The sequence below is a fragment of the Carcharhinus amblyrhynchos genome, chromosome 5, assembly GCF_965287045.1.
Source record: "Carcharhinus amblyrhynchos chromosome 5, sCarAmb.v2.hapA, whole genome shotgun sequence".
In the NCBI taxonomy this organism is placed as follows: domain Eukaryota; kingdom Metazoa; phylum Chordata; class Chondrichthyes; order Carcharhiniformes; family Carcharhinidae; genus Carcharhinus; species Carcharhinus amblyrhynchos.
This window is the reverse complement of record NC_137328.1, coordinates 3151526-3174814: the sequence shown is the minus strand read 5'-3', so window position 1 is coordinate 3174814 and position 23289 is coordinate 3151526. Positions and strand designations below refer to the sequence as shown.

Here is a 23289-nt window from a genome sequence, read left to right as displayed (position 1 = left end):
TTTGTCAATGACATCAGACAACTGGCAGTCCAACAGGTACATCAAGCAGTTGATTGATGCCTTGGTGGCTGAGCAAGGACCTTTTCCTTCTCTATGAATGGTATGCTTTGTCTGTATATAGCACAAGAAACAATACTTTTCACTGTATGTTAATACAAGTGACAATAATAAATCAAATCAAAATCCCCTTCCCCACATATCAGACACCATGCTCACCCCGGCCCCACCCCCTCTCCCTGACCCCGCCCCTTCACTGACCCCGCCCTCTCCATGACTCTGCCCCTCATTGGCTCCGCCCCTTTGCATGGTCCCGCCCCTCAGCCTGGCCCGCCCCCTCTCCTAAGTGCTCTGCACTGATTGGCGGTGGCAGCTCTCGCGCGATCTGGGTGTGGGCGGGGTGTCGTTGCCGGGAGACGGGATCGGGAGAGAGTGAGAGGCGGCGCGCTGGGGACAGCAGGGTGAGCGGCCGGGGAGGGGGAAGCGGGGTGCGGGACCATCCAGGTCAGAGTGACCCCCCGGGCCCGGGATCCAGCCGGTCAGAGTGACCCCCGGGCCCGGGATCCGGTCGGTCAGAGTGACCCCCGGGCCCGGGATCCGGCCGGTCAGAGTGACCCCCCGGGCCCGGGATCCAGCCGGTCAGAGTGATGGCCGGGCCCGGGATCCAGCCGGTCAGAGTGACCCCCGGGCCCGGGATCCAGCCGGTCAGAGTGACCCCCGGGCCCGGGATCCAGCCGGTCAGAGTGACCCCCCGGGCCCGGGATCCAGCCGGTCAGAGTGATGGCCGGGCCCGGGATCCAGCCGGTCAGAGTGACCCCCGGGCCCGGGATCCAGCCGGTCAGAGTGACCCCCGGGCCCGGGATCCAGCCGGTCAGAGTGACCCCCGGGCCCGGGATCCGGTCGGTCAGAGTGACCCCCGGGCCCGGGATCCGGCCGGTCAGAGTGACCCCCCGGGCCCGGGATCCAGCCGGTCAGAGTGACCCCCCGGGCCCGGGATCCAGCCGGTCAGAGTGATGGCCGGGCTGGGCCTGGTTCCCCCCCGCTGCTCCGGTGCACTCCCTGAGTGTTGGTCAGAGAGGGGCAGTTTAATGAAGCAGGAGCCCGGGGACCCGGCACTGCAGCCGGGACAGAGGCTGCAGAGCCCCCGGTCTGTCTGAGAGCCCGGAGCAAAGAGCTGCTGTTGTAGACACTGACAGCCCAGAGAGTGAGAGGCCCTTCAGCCCATCCTCTACACAGGATTTGCTTCAGTAACTCTGCAACCTCTGCTCCTTTAGGCTGACCTGATAGATATTTTTGAAAACAACGTGAGTTTGTAATGGAATTTCATTCGAAGGGTGGCAGAGTGGTCAGCACTGCTGCCTCATAGTGCCAGGGACCTGGGTTCAATTCTCGGCTTGGGTCACTGTCTGTGTGGAGTTTGCACATTCTCCCTGTGTCTGCGTGGGTTTCCTCTGGCTGTTCCGGTTTCCTCCCACAGTCTGAAAGACGTGCTGGTTAGCGTGCATTGGCCATGCAAAATTCTCCTTCCGAACAAGTGCCGGAGCATGGTGACTAGGGGATTTTCACAGTAACCTCATTGCAGTGTCGTTGTCTGACAGCATCTGTAAGAAGAGAAAAAGGCTGACGTTTCAAGTCCAGATGACCCTTTGTCAGAGATCACCCTCTTTGGCTTTTCTGCCCTTACAGATGCTGCCAGACCTGCTGAGGTTTTCCAGCATTTTCTCTTTTGGTTTCAGATTCCAGCATTCTCAGTAATTTGCTTTTATTTAGTTAATGTAAGCCTAGTTGTGACAAATAAACTTTAAACTTAAACTTTCCTTAGAAAAGTGGATCAATAACCAGAGATTTCAAATCATCAGGATTTTTTGGGGCTAAAAGGACCAAGGGATATGGGAGGAGGGGGTGAGGAACAAGATATCAAATTTGATGATCATCCATGATCAAGGTAAATGATAGAGCAGGCTCAAAGGGCTGAATGGCCTACTCCTGCTTCTAGTTTCTATGTTTCTCCCAGCAAGAGATCCAGAGTAGAGTGGAAAATATTTTCACTGCACATTGTCATGGTCTGACACATTGCACCTGATTCCATAAATAATTATAAAAGGGAACTGGACAGGTACTCAAGGGTTAGGCTGGGAGTTTCCATCCCTTCCCATTGGCAAGGTCTTCCAGTCCTGCCAAAGGAGATCCCTATGGTGGGTGCGCGGCATCATGGCCAACAAGCAACGCAAATGGCCATTGCCTTCGGCAAGACTGGAAGGTCTCACCGCCAACCAATGGTGAGCCCCATCCACTGCTGGAAAGCCCCAACTTTAATGTTACCAACACAAAATATGGGATGGGGCTAAACAAAGCAGCATGATGGGCTGACTGGCCTCCTACTTTGTTGTAAGTCTAAATGTTTATTTATTAGTGTCACAAGTAGGTTTACATTAACACTGCAATGAAGTTACTGTGAAAATCCCCTAGTCGCCACACTCTGGCACCTGTTCGGGTACAGAGAGAGAGAATTGAATATGGCCAATGCACCTAACCATCATGTCCTTTGGACTGTGGGAGGAGACCGGAGCACCAAGAGGAAACTTATGCAGACACGGGGAAAATGTGCAAACTCCACATGTAGAGTCCCCCAAGCCAGGAATCGAACCCGGGCCCCTGGCATTGTGAGACAGCAGTGCTAACCATGGTGTTGCCTGTAACATCCTTTGTGTGCTGGGGGAGGTGCAATACTTGCTGTGACCTAACCACTGACTTCTACAGATTGAGTGGCCTTATTGTGTTCTTGGCCCTTTATATAAATAGCAGAATTAATTCTGTAAAATTTTTAAGGACCATGTTAAAGCCCCATGACATTACTGTACGTCCATTGAGATATGTTTTAGTTTATTCCACGTGATTGCAATTTTGCTGCCAATATTCGACCACATATGCCACAGTGGCACAGTGGTTTGCGCTGCTGCCTCACAGAGCCAGGGACCTGGATTCAATTCTGGCCTCAGGTCACTGTCTGTGTGGAGTCTGCACGTTCTCCCTGTGTCTGTGTAGGTTTGATCTGGGTGCTCTGGTTTCTTCCCACAGTCCAAGGATGTGCAGATTACATTAATTGGTCATGATAAATTCCTCCATAGTGTCAGGGTAAATATGCAGGGATAGGGCCTGGATGGGATTGTTGTTGGTGCAGGCTTGATGTACCAAATGGCCTCCTTCTGCACTGTAAGGATTCTGTGATATCTGCACCATCATTAAGACTGCCTATTTCCACTTCCATAACACTGCCTGACACCACCCACTGCTACCACGCGGTTCATCTGCTGCTGAAATCCTTATCCACACTCTTGTCACTTCTGGTTTCAACCATTCCAACGCACTTCTGGCTGGCCCCTTGTGTTCTACTCTCTGAAGTAAGTTCATCCAAAACTGCTACCTGAACTATAAGTTGCAGCAAATCCAATTCAGCCATTACTCCTGTGCTCGCTGACCTAAATTTGGCTGCCAGTTCAGTAAGACCTTGTTTTCAAGATTATTATTCTTGTTTTCGAACCTCTCCTTGTCCTCGCCTCTCTCTGACTCTGTAATCTTGTCCAGCCCTGCAACCCTTTGAGATATCGAGTGCCCCTCTAACTCTGGCCTCTCAAACATCCCCTGATTTTAGTGTTTTTATCCAGTGGTGGCCTGGCCTTCAGCTACCTGGGTCCTAAACTCTGGAATTCCCTCTCTAAGCTGCTGCTGCTTCTTTTCCTCCTCGTGAGATGCTCTCTAAAACCTGCCCCTTTGACCAAGAATTTTGGTCATCTGCCCTAATATTTTTATGTGGTTCAATGTCAAACTTTGTATTCTAATGTTTTATTCTGGTAAAGATACTATATAAATTCAAATTGTTGTAAAAGCGTATCCAGTCAGATATGGTAGCGGTGAGATGGTCTGATTCAATTGAAGCAATGTTTGCAACTGTTATCTCTGAGCAGTTTTATTTTTTCCAGGTGCTAGAAGGCAGAATAAGTGATGACCGATGCCTCGAATCAATAAGACCATCATACTGATTCTCCTGACTGTCATAAGTTCTATATTTCTGTTGTTTCAGCTGTATTATTATAAAGAGTACTTTTCTTCAAAGGCAAGTATGGCATTGTGCATTTTAGTAATTTATGAATATAGGAAAAATGCAAACACCACTTGTTTTGGGCAGTTCACAGAATCCCTACAGTGCAGAAGGAGGCCACTTGGCCCATCGAGCCTGCACCGATAACAATCCCACCCCAGGCTCTATACCCACAATCCCCACACTTTTCCCCCACTAACCGCTCTAACCTATACATCCCGGGACACTAAGGGGTAAATTAGCATGGCCAATGCACCTAATCTGCACATCTTTGGACTGTGGGAAGAAACTGGAGTACCTGGAGGAAACCCATGCAGACTCCGCACAGACAGTGGCCCAACGCTGAAACTGAACCCAGGTCCCTGACGCTGTGAGACAGCAGTGCTAACCACTGTGCTACCAGGCCAATTCCTCTACTCCAGATAATTATACAGTTCCCCCATTTTCGTACATCGTCGGCATATTTTGTGAATAAAATGATCTTTGTATGTTGTAAATAAAACCAGTCAAAATGTGGTTGTGCTGACAGATTTACTCCTTGCAAAAATAATTTGAAATTTTATTGGTGATATTCAGTCTGTCTTGCTGTGACATTTGCTCCCATTATGAATAACATTGAGCTTTTTGGAATTTATCAGTTTAGCAGTATGGATGTCCCTGGCAAGGCCAGAATTTATTGCTTATCCACAGTTTGCTCTTAAGAAGGTGGTAGTTGCTGCAACTGTACAGGGCACTGGTGAGGCCGCAGCTGGAGTACTGTGTGCAGTTTTGGTTGCTGCACTTGCGCAAGGATATTTTGGCCTTGGAGGGAGTGCAGAGGAGGTTCACTAGGCTGATACTGAAGTTGAGGGGGTTGAACTATGAGGAGAGGCTGAATAAACTAGGCTTGTACTCGTTAGAGTTTAGAAGGATGAGGGGAGATCTCATTGAGACGTATAAGATGATGGAAGGGATGGATAGGGTAGAGGTGGAGAGGTTCTTCCCGCTCAGAAAGGACAGCAGGACTAGAGGGCACAGCCTCAAGATAAGGGAGTGGGGGGGGTGGGGGGGGGCGGTTTAGAACAGAGTTGAGGAGGAACTTCTTCACTCAAAGGGTGGTGAATCTCTGGAATTCTCTGCCCGTTGAAGTGGTGGAGGCTACCTCGCTAAATATATTTAAGACGCGGGTAGATAGGTTTTTGATAGGCAAGGAGATTAAGGGTTATGGGGAGAAAGCGGGAAAGTGGAACTGAGCCACGACAGATCAGCTATGATCTTATTGAATGGTGGGGAAGGCTCGAAGGGCTAGATGGCCTACTCCTGCTCCTATTTCTTATGTTTCTTATGTTAACATCTTGTGTGGTGTGAGTGAGATATCCCCAGAATTTTGCCCCTGCTGCAATGTATCTCCAAGTAGGGCTGTTGTATGACTTGGAGGGAAACCTGGAGATAGTGGTATTCCCATGTGTCTGCTGCCACTGCTCTTCTTGGTGGTAGAGTAGATATTATCAAAGTAAATACGTTACAAGGCAGAAGCCCCCGAAACACGTGCAACACTGCTTTTCCACAGTAGAATTTTATTTCTCATTATAAGATAGTTTCAATATCAAGGCCAAGAACAATTTATTTATTTTTACAATGAAGGTTTGATTCGTTAAATCCTGATTGAAAAAGAGGTGGCTGATCTCACTCAGTATCCATATGTACAATCCTGTATAACAGCCAGCACCTTGTAGTTCATTTATTATTGCCTATCCTCTAGATGCCCGAGGGCAGTTGTGAGTCAACTACATAGCTGTGGCTCTGGAGTCACATGTAGGCCTGACCAGGATAAGGGGCAGATTCCCTTCCCTAAAATTAGTGAACCAGGTGTGTTTTTCCAACAATGGTTTCATGGTCATCTCAATTACAGATTTTTTAAAATTGAATTCAAATTCCACCATCTGCCGTGGCGGGATTTGAACTCCATGTCCCCAGAGCATTAGCTGAGTTTCTGGATTATAGTCCAGTGATAAAACTATTAGGCTATCGCCTCCCCAATTTCAATAGCCTTTCCTTAGACACTAGACCAGTCTTAGCATCTCACAGTTGTCCAGCTGAGCTTAGCTGACTAGGTACAGATCGGGGATCAAACCTGCTGTATTTCTGGGGTGAAGAGTTGAAACCGTACCACGCCTGCAGCAATTTCAACTGCGTTGCCATTTTTCAAAAGAAAATCTTCATGGTTCTGTTTTTTTTAATTTAACTTCCGTGGCTGGTATTTAACGATCTTGCTCGGGCAAGACTTGTAAAATCCCGCCTGAGACCAATGGAAAATTCCGTTCTGCAAGTAGAATCGTGGTAGGTGTGCCAGTAAAATTCCAGCCATGTCTTCATTTGAGGATATTGCTTTTCAAAATGTATATTTTTAATCAACTAATGCAATTGTAGATGCTGTTGAGTCTATCACATGAATCCCACCAATAGAGTGGCACGGTGGTTAACACTGCTGCCTCACAGGGTCAGGAACCTAAGTTCCATTCCTGGCTTGGGTCACTGTCTGTTTGGAGTTTGCACATTCTCCCGTGTTTGGGTGGTTTCCTCCGGGTGCTCCGGTTTCCTCCCACAGTCTGAAAGACTTTTTGATTAGGGTGCATTGACCTGAACAGGTGCCGGAATGTGGCGACTAGAGGAATTTCACAGTAACTTCATTGCAATGTCAATGTAAGCCTTACTTGTGACTAATAAATTAACTTTAACTTTTCATTTTAAAACTACTGTTTAAGAAATGGACAGATGGGCTGACCTAACCACAGATATGGTAATTGGGTAGTCCTCTGCATTTCATTAGTTTTTCAAACCAATTTGACAATTGGAATATTTTATTTATGCTTACACTACTTAGCTACCTCATGAGATTAAAAGAAAATTGTTTGGACAGCACATTGGCTTTTATGTATTTCCACCTTTGAGCGACAATGGTGTGTGGTATCGTGTGGGTTGTTTTCTGAGTTACTGATCTCGGCTGTTTTTCTGTGGGGTTCCAATGAGCAGTTACCACCTTTCTTCTGCGTGAAGGGAGATCATAAGGAAAGGTCACGATCACATTCTTGCTATAAATTCTCGCCTGTTTCAGGCTGGAAGTCACCTGCCCTTTTTTGTCTTGTAAGTTTCTTGGCGAGGCATTGAAAGATGGGCAGGATTAAGTATTGCATTTGTGATTATGTTCTGTTCATTGAATAGGTAATTAATAAATGCAATATTATTGACTTTAGCTTTTGCTGCCAGTACTTACTGATAAGATATTCTGCATCTCTTAAGTTTTGAACATTGAGCAGGTTCTGCTTATCATGATAGATAGACAGCCTGTTGTAGTAGTCCTAGACATTTCTGAAAGATATTGAAAATTTCACCTGAGCTGTAGGACTGAAAGCAGAAACAATGCTGTGCAAAGTCTCATGGTTAGGTATAATTGGGAAGCGCAATGAGCTCCTTCTGCCATTAGAGGCTGCTTTAACATTAATATAGCTTAACAAGGAAAGTCAAATATTGTTCATATCCCTGAAGTCCTTTTGACATCTTGTTCCGAAACCCAACTGTTCTACAGAGCCCAGACTAGAAAATCTCCCAAAAACCATCTGAATCCCGAGATGAACCTGTTTACAGGCTGTATTATTTGATTTGATTTATTATTTTCACATGTATTGGGATACAGTGAAAAGTGTAGTTTCTTGTGCTCTATATAGATAAAGCATACCATTCGTAGAGTACATATGGGAGAAGGATGTCTATGAATTGTACATACATTAAGATTTACAAGGAATATTTTGTTGTGTTGGTTTATTTTAGAATGGGGAAGACATTTCTGACTTCAAAGGAAGTTATTCCATGGAAGAGAGTGTGCACTGGGTATGTACATTACTTAGACTTCATTGCTCTTCTGTTTTGTAATTCTGAATAGGTCCTGGCAGAGAGGAATTAAGGAAAGAACTTTTAGTTATACTGGTGCCTTTCGTATCTTTGAGATGTTCTAAGATGTTCTAACATGTTCTGCATACAATGAGCGGCTTTCAAATAAAAGCAAATTCTGCGGATGCAGGAATCTGAAACCATAAGAGAAAATGCTGGAAAATCTCAGCAGGTCTGGCAGCACCTGTAAGGAGAGAAAAGCTGAGTTTCGAGTACAGATGACCCTTTGTCACTGCTGTCAGACCTGCTGAGATTTTCCAGTATTTTCTCTCTCAATTGACTTTCAAGTGTAGTTACGGCTGTTATGTAGGCATAGCTATCTTTTTGCACGTATGATCTTGCAAACTGTTGTGAAATGTATTAGTGTGTTTCTGCAATGAGTTAAGAACATTGGCTCGGATACTTTTATAACCCATTTTTGTTCCAAACATCACTTTCAAATCCCTGGGACGTGAGGGTTGACTGAAAAGGAGAGATTGGAAGGAATGGGCCTACTTTCCCTATGAGTTAGAATAAGCAGTGATTGCACTGAAACGTAGAATTCTGAAAGCTGTACAGAGTAGGTGCTGAGAGGCTGTTACCCTCGCTGGAGAGTTGACAAGAAAGGGATATAATCTGAGGGGATTCAGCCATCCAAACTATGAGGAAGAGAAATGTCTTCACCCAGGTTTGGGAATCTTTAGAATTCTCTACCCCACAGATTGTTAATACTCAGTTGTCGTACTTATTCAAAATTGAAGTGTTTTAAATTTTTGGACACTAAGGGAATCAAGGAATGTGGGGTTAGGGTGAGAAAGAGGGGCAGCCAGGATTTTTCGAAATGACAGAGCTGGTTCACAGGGCTGTAATGTTTGTCCCTGCTCCTAGTTTGTAAATCCTGCTGCAGAATGGCAGACTATATCACAAAGAGTTTTGGAGTCTGTCTCTCCACCCATGCCAATGACGTTTACTGTTCATTTCCCTAACACCCATCTCTCTCTCTCGCCGCCAACCCACTGCCTTCCCCCAACACTTCTCTGACAAGATTACTACTTACTGTGATGAATTCTGACTCGGCTGAAATACGCAAAACCTGATGATGAGACTTCCGAATTCACTTGGAGTGGTGGCCATGCCTCCACCTGGAACTGGATTGAATGGCAACTTGAATAAAATTGACCAGGTGACCTTGTTTCCATGTTCCTGCCACAGCAGGATGGAGATGCATGATCTTTGCTGGGTTTGAGAGCAAGCTGGTTTGTGCTATTCCAGCTCTATGTAATTATACATTCCTATTTGCAACCTAATGTAAATGAGCTTTGCCCACCGAATGAGCAAAGATAGGAAAGATTCCTATCTGTAAATTAATCCATCACAGCATAAATGTATTTGTTAAATTTGAAAGTTACTTTTGCCTGTTCCCTGAGCCTTTGTGCCTATTAGACTCCTACTCTGCCTCTTTAACATCAAGGCTGGCACCACCATGTACTGCCCTCTGTAGCTCACTTTTGGTCTTTGATTCAACTCGAATGCCCACAGTCTGCCAGCACCCCACAGCCAGTGAACCTGAGGGTTATTTGTTTGACCAAGGAAGCAACACTCGTTTTGTACAAAGGATTTCTTGCTTTTGTTAACTGTGGACAGCGCTTTGTTGGTAACTTTTTAATGCTGAACATATGTTCTTTTCTAGAAAGTGGTCAAAAAGTTTCTTGCTTTGGTATCGGTCCACAACATTCCTTTATACCTCATTGATCCTTTGATTTTGGGGCGAATGAATGGGAACATTCGCCATGAGGACAGCACAGGCAGTGGGCTGACCTGCAAGTATCTGTGTGCACCGAGGGAGTTCACCACGTTTGCACTATTGGACAAATTTTGGAAAAATGAAGTAAGTGCCAATACCTCTAGTCACGCAATTATCTTATTTTCTTCAATAGAAAGGGCTTGTATTTCTATAGTAGTTGATGTATGAAGAGGTGCGATATGGTGCCACATGTCATCCTGATTTACACAGAAAACATAGAAAGTAAGAGCACGAGGAGACCATTCGGCCCTTCAAGCCTGCTCCGCCATTCACCACAATCATAGCTGATCATCCCTGGAACTATATCATCATTCCTTCAGTTGTGGTGTCAAAATGTTAAGAATCTCTTCCCAACAGCACCGTGGGCTGAAGTAGATCAAGAAGGCAGCTCAGCAATACCTTCTGAAGGGAAATTACGGATGGGCAAAAAATACTGGCTCAGCCAGCGACGCCCACATCCCATTAATTAATACATTTTTAAAAAATGAAAGGGGCTGAATGGCCTTACTCCATGCTTTATGACCTGATGATATATATGTGACAGATATTTTCATATTTAAATTATAACCATGCACATTATATTTGTGAATAAAGTTTTAACATGACTGGCACCTTCGGATTTTCTAAACTGACTTCACTTGGTTATTACCTGCGGGAAGCTATGCTTTCAGTTGTGCAGAGGATGAAGGAGGGATCTTTTTGAGATTAAATTAATCAAACCAGAAATTCCTTCAGTGAAGAATAAGTGCATAATTCTTTAATATCTGTCAAGTGTTATAGAGTTCAACAGCCATTTACAACTCAGATTCCACCTGCTGAAAAGGGATGATTTACTGAGGCAATGTTTAATTTTTAACTCAGGGTTTTGAACAATTTTGAAACAAACTTGAGGGGAGTAATTTTGAAGAGGAATAATTTTGAAGTGGAATGAGTTGCCTGGACTAACTACATCTGTTTAGCAGCCTAAAGCTTCAGCTCATTTGAGAACCTTGTGTTGGACGTTTGCAGTGAGAAAGGGCAGCCTATAACTTTAAAACATGCTTTTCTTCATCACAGAATCACTACAGTGCAGAAGAGGCCATCAAGTCTGCATCGACTCTCTGACAGAGTATTTTGCCCAGGCCCTCTCACCCACATGTTTCCCATGGCTAATCCATCTAATCTACACATCTTGGGACACTAAGGGGAAATTTAGCATGTCAATCCACCTAACCAGCAAATCTTTAGACTGTGGGAGGAAACCGGAGCACCCGGAGAAAATCTACACAAACATAGGGAGAACGTGTAAACTCCACACAGATGCTGACTGGAGGCTAGAATTGAACTTGGGTCCCTTGCACTGTGAGGCAGCAGTGCTAACCACTGTGCCGTTGTGCCATTCAATGTGTTGAAATTATTTCATAGGTTGATTTTTTAAAAAATGTGTTGGTGACAAATATTTGTTTTGATCTGATTAATTTTTTTTTATTTCCTTCTAAGTAAAGTTCATTACAGATTAAATTTAAGATGCCTTCACAGTAAACATTAATCCTAATCTAATTTGCCAGTCGCTTCAGTGGATGAAGAGGAACCTCTTGCACCAGTTTTAACCATATGAAAATCAAACAATGTTTGAAAATACAGACTGATTTTGTATGCTATCACTTACTGAAGTGGGGGTTTTCTCTCCAGCAATAAGTATTGAGCTGATCCCAGCTAAAGACACAGACTCGCGAACAACAGCATTCTGGTTAAAGACGTATTTACTGATGAACACGTGCCGGGATAAAGGCAGCCAGGCTTGAGAACTCCTTTTTGAAGTTTACAATGCAATGGCAAAATGGTTATATATTTTCAAAACTTAAGTTCTCCCACCTACCCTGTCATAGAGGTTTACAGCATGGAAACAACCCTTCAGCCCAACTTGTCCATGCTGCACTTTTCTTTAAACTCCTAAGCTAGTCCCAATTGCCCACATTTGGCCCATATCCCTCTATACCCATCGTACTTATGTAAATAGAGTCATAGAGGTTTACAGCATCCTAACTGGATGCTCCCATCACACAAGTACACTTTATTTACCTTGATCAGTTGCATCCTATCTTCCAACAGAATTAGGAATTAGTTGGCCTAGAGGACCCGGAAGTTTCTACCCGCTATTGCTAAGGAACCTCACTTCCATAAATCCGTAAGGTTCAAAGGTTACATAAGAAATAGGAGCAGGAGTAGGCCATCTAGCCCTTCGAGCCTGCCCCGCCATTCAATAAGATCATGGCTGATCTGTCGCGGCTCAGTTCCACCTTCCCGCCCTCTCCCCATAACCCTTAATCCCCTCTCTTATCAAAAACCCATCAACCCGTGTCTTAAAAGTATTTAGCGAGGCAGCCTCCACCACTTCAACGGGCAGAGGATTCCAGAGATTCACCACCCTTTGAGTGAAGAAGTTCCTCCTCAACTCCGTTCTAAACTGCCCCCCCTTTATCTTGAGGCTGTGCCCCCAGTCCTACTGTCTTTTTTGAGCGGGAAGAGTCTCTCCACCTCTATCCTATCCATCCCATTCATCATCTTATACGTCTCAATGAGATCTCCCCTCATTCTTCTAAACTCTAACGAGTACAAGCCTAGTTTATTCAGCCTCTCCTCATAGCTCAACCCCCTCAACTCCGGTAACAGCCTAGTAAACCTCCTCTGCACTCCCTCCAAGGCCAAAATATCTTTGCGCAGGTGCGGCACCCAAAACTGCGCACAGTACTCCAGCTGCGGCCTCACCAATGCCCTATACAGCTGCAGCAAGACCTCCCTACTTTTATATTCAATCCCCCTCGCTATGAAGGCCAGCATCCCATTCGCCTTCCTGACCACCTGCTGCACCTGCAAGCTGGGTTTTTGCGACTCATGCACAAGGACCCCAAGGTCCCTCTGCACCGCCGCCTGCTGTAGTTTTTCGCCCCGTAAGTAATAGTCCTTCCTACCATTATTCCTACCAAAGTGGACCACCTCACACTTGCCAACATTAAATTCCATTTGCCATTTCCTGGCCCATTCGCCCAGCCTATCTAGATCCTTCTGCAGACTCTCCACACCCTCCGCACAATTTGCCGTTCCCCCAATCTTGATGTCATCAGCAAATTTCGACACCCTACACTCGGTTCCCTCCTCCAGATCATCTATATAAATGGTAAAAAGCTGAGGCCCCAGCACCGACCCCTGGGGCACTCCACTAGTCACCATCCGCCAATCCGAATAGCACCCGTTGACCCCCACTCTCTGCCTCCTATTTGACAACCAATCCTCTATCCACGCTAACACCCTACCCCCCAACTCCATGTCCCTCGACCTTCTGCAATAACCTCTTGTGAGGTACTTTGTCAAACGCCTTCTGAAAATCTAGAAAGACCACATCCACCGGCTCTCCTCTATCCACCGCCCTAGACACATCCTCATAGAACTCCAGGTTGCTTTCTCACCATAAGCCTCAGAGTTGAAAAGGTGACATTCCCATCACCTCTTTCTGCCATATTATCAGTAGGAATGGAATATTTTATATACTTTGTGAATACTTCTATTCATTTCCTAAAGTATGAGAATTTGAACTCTCCATGACTTTTTTGTTAACATAAGTGTATTCTGTGGTTTATTGTTCCCAAGAATGTGGCCTGTCCAGTTTACTCTACCCATTATGCTTCAGGGCAGTTTGCATTTTGGCCAAGGTGCATAATACATTTAAAACTACTTGTTCAAATCTAAAATATATGTTTAAATTCCATAGCAGTAATTATGTGAGTGTCTAAGCAAGTAGTACTTTTGTATACAATAAGTCTAAGGTACATTATGGTCCTTATTCTAAGTTAATTTTTACTGTTTACTAATCTTATTAGTTTTTAAAATCTCGGCTTTCTGAACCCCTCTAACACTTACTAAATAATTTATTTTGAAATCTTCTAAGATGTTCTTGAAGAAAGAAGCTGAAGAGGAGGGTTTTCAGTGGATGGAGTTGAGTGGTAAGGACCCAAGGCTGGCTGGAATGGATGGTCTTTCTGGTACAGAAATTCCGTTGCACTACATCTTTAAGCTGCAGAATCACGCTATCCACCTGGTGGTATTTTATGAGAGGAGTGGAAACTTCCTGTGGCACGGACAGCTGCGGCTCAAGCAAAATGCAGACAAAAAATTTGTGCACTTCCGAAAGCTGCATTTTGGGCGTTACCCCGGAGCTTACAGCAAGTAAGTGGAAACCAGGTATTCCGAGACTTGTAAGAGATGGGCTGCTGGTTGAAATCAAGATCGTTTGATAAGACACAGGGTAACTAACCTCTGTAAGCCTGGGGAGGTGGTGGTGGCATGATAATGTCACTGGACTAGTAATCCAAAGACCGAATGGGGACACAGGTTCAAAACCCAACAAAACAGCTAATTTAAATCTAATAAATCTACAACACAATACCATCATTTTGAGCAGCACAATGGTTAGCACTGCTGCCTCACAGCGCCAGGGTTCCGGGTTCAATTCCGGTCTAGGGTCACTGTCTGTGTGGGAGTTTGCACATTTTCCCTATGTCCCGGTGCTCCAGTTTCCTTCCACGCTCCAAAGATGTGCCGGTTAGGTGGATTGGCCATGCTGTATTGACCCTAGTGTCAGCGGATTAGCAGGATAAATATGTAAGGTTATGGGAATAGGGCCTCAATAGGATTGTGGTCGGTGAAGACTCGATGGGCCAAATGGCCTCCTTCTGCAATGTAGGGATTCTATGATTTTTTTTGCCAATAGGAAAGGGCTTGAACCTCTTTGGTGCCTTTCAAACGTCAGGACATCTCAAAGTGCTTCACAGCCAATGAAATACTTTTGGAAGTGTCACTGAGGCCCATCTGAAGGCCATAAGATAACATTTGAAAAGACTGGTAGCTAAATCTACACAAGTCTTGTGAATTAGTGAGGAGGGTGAAGATTGAATAGCAAACAACTCAGGACTTCATTTAAGTACTCTGTATCAATGAAATGATATAGTCATATGATTCCAAGCAACCTATAATCTATTCCATTTTATTTGGACTGTATATTTAAATAAACACACATTTTGCACAGACTTTAACCTATGTTCGTTTTTAACCTTGTGATGGTATTTAACCAAGTAAGCAGCTGAGAAATCATGAGATTGTAAATGGATTTTTCCACTCAGCTATGTTAATGTTTTGTTAGAAACTATTCATGCATCATCTCCAGCAGGATCATTGATCTATGGTGATTGAATAAATCAAATTTTATATTTACTACATGGGATGTGGGTTTTAAATTGGCATCACAGATTTTTTTATTCATTCATGGAACATGGGCATCGTTGGCCAGTCTTCATTCATTGTCCATCCCTAGTTGCCCAAGGACAGTTGAGAGTCAACCACATTGCTGTGGCTCTGGGGTCAGATGTCAGCCAGATCAGGTAAGGATGGCAGATTTCCTTCTCTAAAGGGACATTAGTGAACCTGTCGTATTTTTCCAACAATCCATCAGTAGATTCTTAATTCCAGATTTTTTTTATTGAATTCAAATTCTATCACCTACCATGGTGGGATTCGATCCCAGGTCACCAGAACATTAGCTGAGTTTCTGGATTAATAGTGCAGTGATAATACTACTAGGCCATTGCTGTCTCCATTGCCAGTGTATCTCCAAGCATTCTTCCGTCAAATACTGTCAGTTGCTTTCCTTGATTGGAGGTTTTCAGATATACATAAGATTCTGAGAAGACTTGACAAGAGACATGCTAAGAGGCTATTTTCTCTGGTTAAAGAGTCCAAAACCAAGGCGGTTTCTCAGGATAAGGGCTCAGCGTGTGATCTGAGATGTGAGATTTCGACACTCAGAAGTGTAGAAATCTAAAACAAAGTCAGTTGGCATCATGGAGATTAAAATCACGCAGAGAGTGGTGCATGTTCCGTCCTGTTGTCTATCCAAGACTGATACCAATAGGTATTTGGACTCTCAAGGGAGCAAGTTATATTGGGTGAGGAGGTGGAGTTAAGGTTGAAGATCAGCTCTGATTGTATGAAATGGCTTATAGGGCCGGAAGGAGATGCAATGGCATAGTGGTATTGTTATCTGACTAGTAATCCAGAAACCCAGGGTAATGTTCTGGGGATCTGGGTTTGAATTCCACCGTGGCAGGTGGTGAAATTTGAATTCAATAAAAATCTGGAATTAAAAAAAAGTCCAATGATGACCATGAAGCCATTGTCAACCGTCATAAAGTGATGCAGTGGTTAGCACTGCTGCCTCAGCACCAGGGACCCGGGTTCGATTCCCGGCTTGGGTCACCATCTGTGCAGAGTCTGCATGTTCTCCCCACGTCTGCGTGGGTTTCTTCTGGGTGCTTTAGTTTCCTCCCACAGTCTGAAAGATGTGCTGGTTAGGTATATCAGCCATGCTAAATTTTGCCTCAGGCGCCGAAGTGTGGTGACTTGGGGATTTTCACAGTAACTTCATTGCAGTATTAATGTAAGCCTATTTGTGACACTGATAAATAAACTTTAAAAACTTTTAAAAACCCATCTGGTTCAGTAATGTCCTTTAGGGAAGGAGATCTGCCATCCTTACCTGGTCTGGCCTAGATGTGACTCCAGGCCCACAGCAATGTGGTTGACTCTTAATTGTCCTCAGGGGTGAGCAATAAATGTTGGCCCAGCCAGCGACGCCCACACCCAATGAATGAATATAAAAAAAGGTCCACTGCTATTTCTTATGCACAGTATTCAAAACACTCCTACTTCGCTAGTCTTTAGTCTATATTCACAATTAGAACTAATTAGCACTAATGACAATGTACTTACTTGAAATGTCTTGATCAGAAACTCTAGAATTTAGACACTTGTAGAATAAATTAAGTCTTGGGATCAACACATTTGCAGCAACTTCTGTCAGTCGACAGCAGAGTATCTTTTAAAACTGTTCCGCTGAAATGTCCGGTATTCAGTATCATAACTAGTTTCCCTGGCTTGGAGAGTCCGTAGAGAAATTGCAATTTATCACCAAAATAATGTGGAAAAGAGAAAAAAAATGCATTTACAGGTCCTTTGTGGAGCCTCTGTTTTTAATAAATGCCATTTTATGATCCAAATGCAGGACTAGTGATGCCAGGCAGTATGAGCCAAGGCGATCCCATTACCAAGCATGTTCACACTTTATCATTGCCTGAGGGTGTACTTGTAAAACATGCCCTTGACAAAGCTACTGATCTTTAATATTGCCTCTTGCCTTACTTACCTATATATTGCAACTTCGAGCAATGTTGCCAACAGGCAGAAGAGACTAGGGTTCATTAAATTATTTTGCTTACATTGTTTTTAACTTTTACAGACCTGAGCTACATCTGGCTTCAATTGATGGACTAGAAATTCATGTTCCGAAGGAAATAGCCAATTTTCTGGAGGAGGTTTCTCAGTCCAGGTTTGTTGAGTGCAGATACAAGGAGGCAAGATTGTTTTATCAGGTTAGTCTGAACTCCAATAAATTCCTGATTATTATTAAAATTATGGCCAGGGTTTGTTGCTACTAAAAAAAACTGCAGCACAAACATTGAATTAACATTTAGCAACTAACTTTCAGCTGCAAATTCCACAATTTTGGTGAATGGAGGTAGGTGCATTTTGGGGTTTGGGTGGGGGCTGGAGAAGAGAATGGATTTGATCTGAATACACCTATCCATTTTTTGGACACAATTTTTCACTATTGAGCTAAATAACAGCTTAATAAATAATGGCAGACTGGTACAAAAACTAAAATCACATGGCATTCGGGGTGGGCTAGCTGGATGGATACAGAACTGGCTTGGTTATAAAAGTGGGTATGCTGGCGTTGGACTGGGGTAAACACAGTAAAAAGTCTAGTGAATTTACTATCAAATAAATTGGTTGGACTTAAACCTGGTGTTGTCAGACTTTTTACTTGGTTATCGAAGACAAAGAGTAATGGTGGAAGGATGTTTTTCAGAATGGAGAGCTAGTAGTGTTCTGCAGGGATTAGTGCTGGGATCTCTGATATTCGTAGTATATATAAATGATCTAGAGGAAAATGTGGGTGGCCTGATTAGTAAGTTTGCAGATGAAATGAAGATAGGCAGAGATGCTGATAGAGCTGGGGATTGTCAGAGGATACAACAGGATATACATAGATTGAAGACTTGGGCACGGAAATGTCAAGTGAGTTTAATCCTGACAAATGCGAGGTGATGCATTTTGGAGGATTAAATTTAGGTGTGAATTATACTGTAAATGGCAGAACCCTTAGGAACATTAACATATAGAGGGATCTGGGTGTGCAGGTCCACAGTTTCCTATAAGTGGCAACATAAGCGGCCAAGGTGATTAAGAAGGCATATGGCATACTTGCCTTCATTAGCCGAGGCATTGAGTATAAGAGTTGGGAAATCATGTTGCAGCTACACAAAACCTGGGTTAGGCTGCATTTGGATTATTGCGTGCAATTCTGGCCACCATACTACTGGAAGGACATGGAAGCTTTGGAGAAAATGCAAAGAAGATTCACCAGGATGTTGCCTGGTCTCGAGGGCGTTGTGCTATAAGGAGAGGTTGAATAAACTAGGATTGTTTTCACTGGAAAGACAGAGCTGAGGAGACACCTGATAGAGGTCTACAAAATTACGAGAGGGTATAGACACGGTGGAAAATGGAGGTTTTTTTCCCAGGACGGAAGTGTCAATTAAAAGAGGGCAGAAGGAGACTATTCAGCCCATCAAGCCTGCACTGACAACCATCCCACCCAGGCCCTATATCTATAACCTTAAGCAATTACTCTGCTAATTCCCCCAATCCTAACGGTCAGTTTAGCACAGCCAATCAACCTGACCCACACATCTTTGGACTGTGGAAGGAAACTGGAGCACCCGGAGGGAACCTACGGAGACACCCGAGGCCAGAATTAAACATAGAGACGAGAAGCAGGAGCAGGCCATTCGGCCCTTCGAGCCTGCTCTACCCATTTTGATCATGACTGATCATCAAATTCAATATCCTCATCCCCCCGCCCCTTTCCCATCATCTCCCTTGATCCCTTTAGCTCCTAGAACTATGTGTAATTTCTTCTTGAAATCAGGCAACGTTTTGGCTTCATCTACACTCTTTGGTAGTGAATTCCATAAATTCACCACCGTCTGGGTGAAGAAATTTCTTCTTACCTCAGTTCTAAAAGGTTTACCTCCCTTATCGTAAAACTATGACCACTAGTTCTGGACTCCCCCACCATTGGGAATATTCTTTATTCCTTGGATCTCAGACACTGTGAGGCAGCAGTGCTAATCACTGTGCCACACGACTTCATAATTGCTCCTCATTCACTAGCTCAATTCCAAATTTAATTTTATGATTTTGTCAGTTTACCCATCACTGTGCCTCCAGCATTGTTATAACTTGTTTAGGTGGGAGGCATTACAATTAACAGATCAAGTTATTTAAAACAGGTTTGGCTGCAGTCATATAACAAGGCTGACTACGTTCACAAAGGCGTATCTATTTTTAGTGGGTGGTTCCCTGTTTCTCTGCTTTATATCCCATTGTACATCTGTTTAATTATAGATGTACCCTGAGGACACATCCCAAGATGCTATGGAATTTAAGAAAAAGGCAAAAGATTTGCTTCATCGGGCTGCAAGGATATTGAATAGACAGCGGGTGCCGTTCTGGCTCAGCAGTGGAACGTGCCTAGGTAAAGTACCAGGTGCAAAATTTGGAATAGTTTTCTGAAAACGTACTGAGATTTGCTTTGGAAACATAATTGTCTATATAGCGTGCAAGAAACAATGCTTGTCACTGTATACTAATACACGTGACAATAAATCAAATCAAAAAAATTCCAATTAATGTTTTCAATTAAAACAAGGAGGAAACATTAGAGAGGACGTGAGAGGATTCAAACTCCCAACAATCTGTGAAGTTAAGCTTTCCCCTGTGGTGTGTGGAATGTAACAATGTAATGAAATGAATGCAGCAATTGTGGGTGGAAATTACAACCACAAGGGGTCCAACTGACAGAGATGAAAGAAACTGTGAGAGATCTGAGAATAAATTTATCTCAAACCAGAGGAAGGGAACTGTCTCGGGAATGACCATTAAGCCATGAACGGGATAGAAAAGTGTGCAGTTAGAAAATTGTGTATGACAGGTAACTTAAACAATTGTCCGTGTGGGATTAATGAATAAATTTTGAATTTCTGGCAGTTCAAAGCAAAGACCACTTTAGGAAAGAGAATGGAGGGCGAAGAGGGTAAAATGTGGCATGGCGTAGGTATTTGTAAGGACTGAACCTTCAAGGACAAACGCAAGGACACAGGTTTCAAAGTAAGCAGCCTTGATTAGGGCTAGTTATCATTTTAGAAGATTCCCACCCACTCACCCCCTCATCTCCACCCCACCACTGAATATGTCGAACAGACGCTGAACGAGAATGGATGGAGATGATCTTCTTTCTTCTTCAGGGGAAAGCAAAATAGCACAGTGGTTAGCACTGCTGCATCATAGCACCAGGGTTCTGGGTTCGATTCCTGGCTTGGGTGACTGTGTGGAGTTTGCACATTCTCCCCGTGTCTGTGTGGCTTTCCTCCAGGTGCTCTGGTTTCCTCCCGCAATCCGAAAGCCGTGCTGGTTAGGTTGCATTGGCCAAGCTAATTTCTCCCTCAGTGTGCCCGAACAGGCGTCGGAGTGTGGCGACTAGGGGATTTTCACAGTAACTTCATTGCACTGTTAATGTAAGCCTACTTGTGACTCTAATAAGTAAATAAACAGATGCCATACCCAAAGAGGGTGTCAGCAACCACTAATACATTGACTGGGTTGGTGCAAACGTGATGTGGGCGTTAAATCCCACGAGAATCAAAAAAATGAAACAAAACTATTATAATATTATTAAAGGGCTTCCCTGTTGTACAGTTCCTGCCCCAGTTGGGATTTCCCACTTCCCCACATGACGCACGTGGGTGACGTTTGCATCAGGTTTTTGAAATAGGGAAGCAGGTGAAGGGAACCTGCTGGGATCACATAGTTAAATATGACCCCACCCCAGGTGGAGAGGGATATGCCTGGCCTGTAACCTGGCAAAGCCCCCTCTGAGGTGCTGCATGGATCAGGGTTGCCCATGTGAGAAGTCTCCATGTGCAGGGGCGGGGGGCTTTGTTTCTTTTGTTATTGGAGATTATGGAGTCTTTTTTAATAAAAGCAAATCACTGAGGGTGCTGAAATCTGGAACTAAAAAGAGAAAATGCTGGAAAATCTCAGCAGGTCTGGCAGTATCTGTAAGGAGAGAAAAGAGCTGACGTTTCGAGTCCAGATAACCTTTTGTCAAAGCTAAAACTGATAGAATGTGAGAGATATTTATACTGTAGGATGAGGGAATGAAAGATGAGTCATATGCACAAAAACAAGAGGAAAGGCTAATATGTGCTCCTTTTTTCTCAATAGTGGATTCCTAGCCACAGTTGTCGACAGGGCTCTCAACAGCGTGCAGTCCATCTCCTGTGCCATGACCCTTACCCCCTCTCCTCCTGCCCAGAACAAGGGAGAGTCCTCTTGTTCTCACATTTCACCCCACCAGCCTTCACATGCAAAGCATAATCCTCCGCCATTTTTGCCAACTCCAGCGTGATGCTGCCACCAAACACATCTTTCCTTCACTCCCTTTGTCAGCATTTCACAGAGACCGTTTCTTCCAGAATAACCTAGCCCACTCCTCCACCATACTCAACATCTCTCCTGTCGCTCATGGCACCTTCCTATGCAATTGCAGAAGGTGTAACACCTATCCCTTTACCTCTTCCATGCTCACCATCCAAGGTCTGAAACACTCATTCCAGGTTAAGCCGTGTTTCACTAGAACCTGTTTCAGTTTGGTGTATTGCATTTGCTGCTCCCAATGTGGCCTTCTCTATATCGGAGAGACCAAACGTAGACTGGGTGATTGCTTTGCTGAGCACCTTTGGTCTGTGCGCAGTCAAGACCCTGATCTTTTGGTTGCTTGCCATTTTAACACACGATTCTGCTCCCATGCCCACACGTCTGTCCTTGGCCTGCTGCAATGTTCCAGTGAAGCTCAAAGCAAACTGGAGGAACAGCATCTCATCTTCTGGCTAGGCATTTACAGCCTTCCTCCCACAGTCCAAAGGTGTGCAGGTTATGTAGATTGGCTATACTAAATTGTCCCTTAGTGCCCAAAGGTGTGTAGGTCGGAGAGTCGATGGAGACTGAATGGGATTAATTGCCTCCCTCTGCAGTGTAGGGATTCTCTGATTCTTCTATGAAGTGATATCAAGTCCAAATGTGGCCTGTTGATGTATTTGTTACAAATGGTTTGATATTTTGAACTTTAGTAGCTCAAGCTGAAGAGGATAAATGTTGCCTCAAATGTTTCTTTCTGATCTTTCTAGGATGGTTCAGACAATGTAACATCATCCCGTACAGTAAAGATGTGGATTTGGGAATATTGATTAAGGATTATAAGGCTGACATTATCACAGCATTCCAGAGGGCAGGACTCCCATTAAAACATAAGTTTGGCAAAGTGAGTCATCTGCATGCTTTGCTACATCATCGTGCATTGTATATTTCTTCGATGATTAAATGCTTTGCATCTACTGGAATCGGTTGCAGTCAGGAGTTCCTGAAGGCACAAACCACGTGATTGGCTCAAGTATTGTTTAAACATGATTTAAAAATGGTCACAAATTTTGTCCTGTGAGCAGTTAACCCCATACCTGCCGTCATTATAAAATTAGGACAAAGCTGTGAGAAAGCAATCTATTAGCTCATAAAGCTACAAACTAAACAATGACAACCACTATGAAACTAGACAAATCTTCAAGTGGCCATGTTGTTTCCCTGTATACAACAAAAATTAGTAAATTTGAAAATACCCTAAGTAAAATAACAGTAATATAGGGGGCGATTCTCCCAGCCCACTGCATTGCTCGAGGAGCACAGCAGGTTGGAAGACAGCGAAGGCTGTTTCGCAGACTCCCTGCTGGACACCAAGATCTCCATGCACCTCTAGCTAAAATTTCCAGAGTAACTGGTTCCACACCAGAAATCAGGGAGGAGCTGAGTACAATATTGGAAATTGGGATTTCGGTTTCATTAGTGGGTCAGCTAGCGTCTCATCTACCCCCGCCACCTCCATTCTGCCAGAAGTGGTTCACTCCAGTGGGATTTACAACTGCTCCCAATTAACAGGGAGCAGGCAGCCTGACCCCGCTGGAGTGAAGAGAAGCCATTGAGGTCGTCCCCGGGAGGTCGAGGGTTAAGGAGGGAGGGGTACTCCTTGGGCAATGCCAGCCTGGCACTGCCCAAGGGGCAAACTGGCACTGCCCACCAGGCATCGGGTTGTACCAAGGAAGTGGGGCCAGAAGGGCAGTGCTTATTAGGGGTAGGGCCTATTGGGTTAATTGATGGGGAAAGGGGGGGATAGATCCCACTGCCATGCTGCACACCAATCGCACGCAGATTGGGGTTG

The 23289-nt window shown here is 44.4% G+C and overlaps 1 protein-coding gene across 3 annotated transcripts in view; it reads left to right on the top strand.

The window, feature by feature from the left end:
* The first annotated feature begins 408 nt into the window (after positions 1 to 408).
* Positions 409 to 23289, top strand: part of fktn (fukutin) — a 29486-nt gene continuing 6605 nt past the window's right edge. Inside the window, exons 1-8 of one of the 3 annotated variants that reach the window (XM_080188341.1) lie at positions 409 to 458; positions 3978 to 4111; positions 7904 to 7963; positions 9693 to 9890; positions 13732 to 14009; positions 17134 to 17266; positions 19368 to 19497; positions 22208 to 22341. In XM_080188341.1, the coding sequence (XP_080044467.1) occupies positions 4007 to 4111; positions 7904 to 7963; positions 9693 to 9890; positions 13732 to 14009; positions 17134 to 17266; positions 19368 to 19497; positions 22208 to 22341 (1038 nt within the window). In that variant the 5' untranslated portion in view covers positions 409 to 458; positions 3978 to 4006. Of the gene's footprint in view, positions 459 to 1238; positions 1302 to 3367; positions 3399 to 3977; positions 4112 to 7903; positions 7964 to 9692; positions 9891 to 13731; positions 14010 to 17133; positions 17267 to 19367; positions 19498 to 22207; positions 22342 to 23289 lie in introns of those variants that run through there. The other 2 variants (XM_080188342.1, XM_080188343.1) reach the window with 2 other exon arrangements.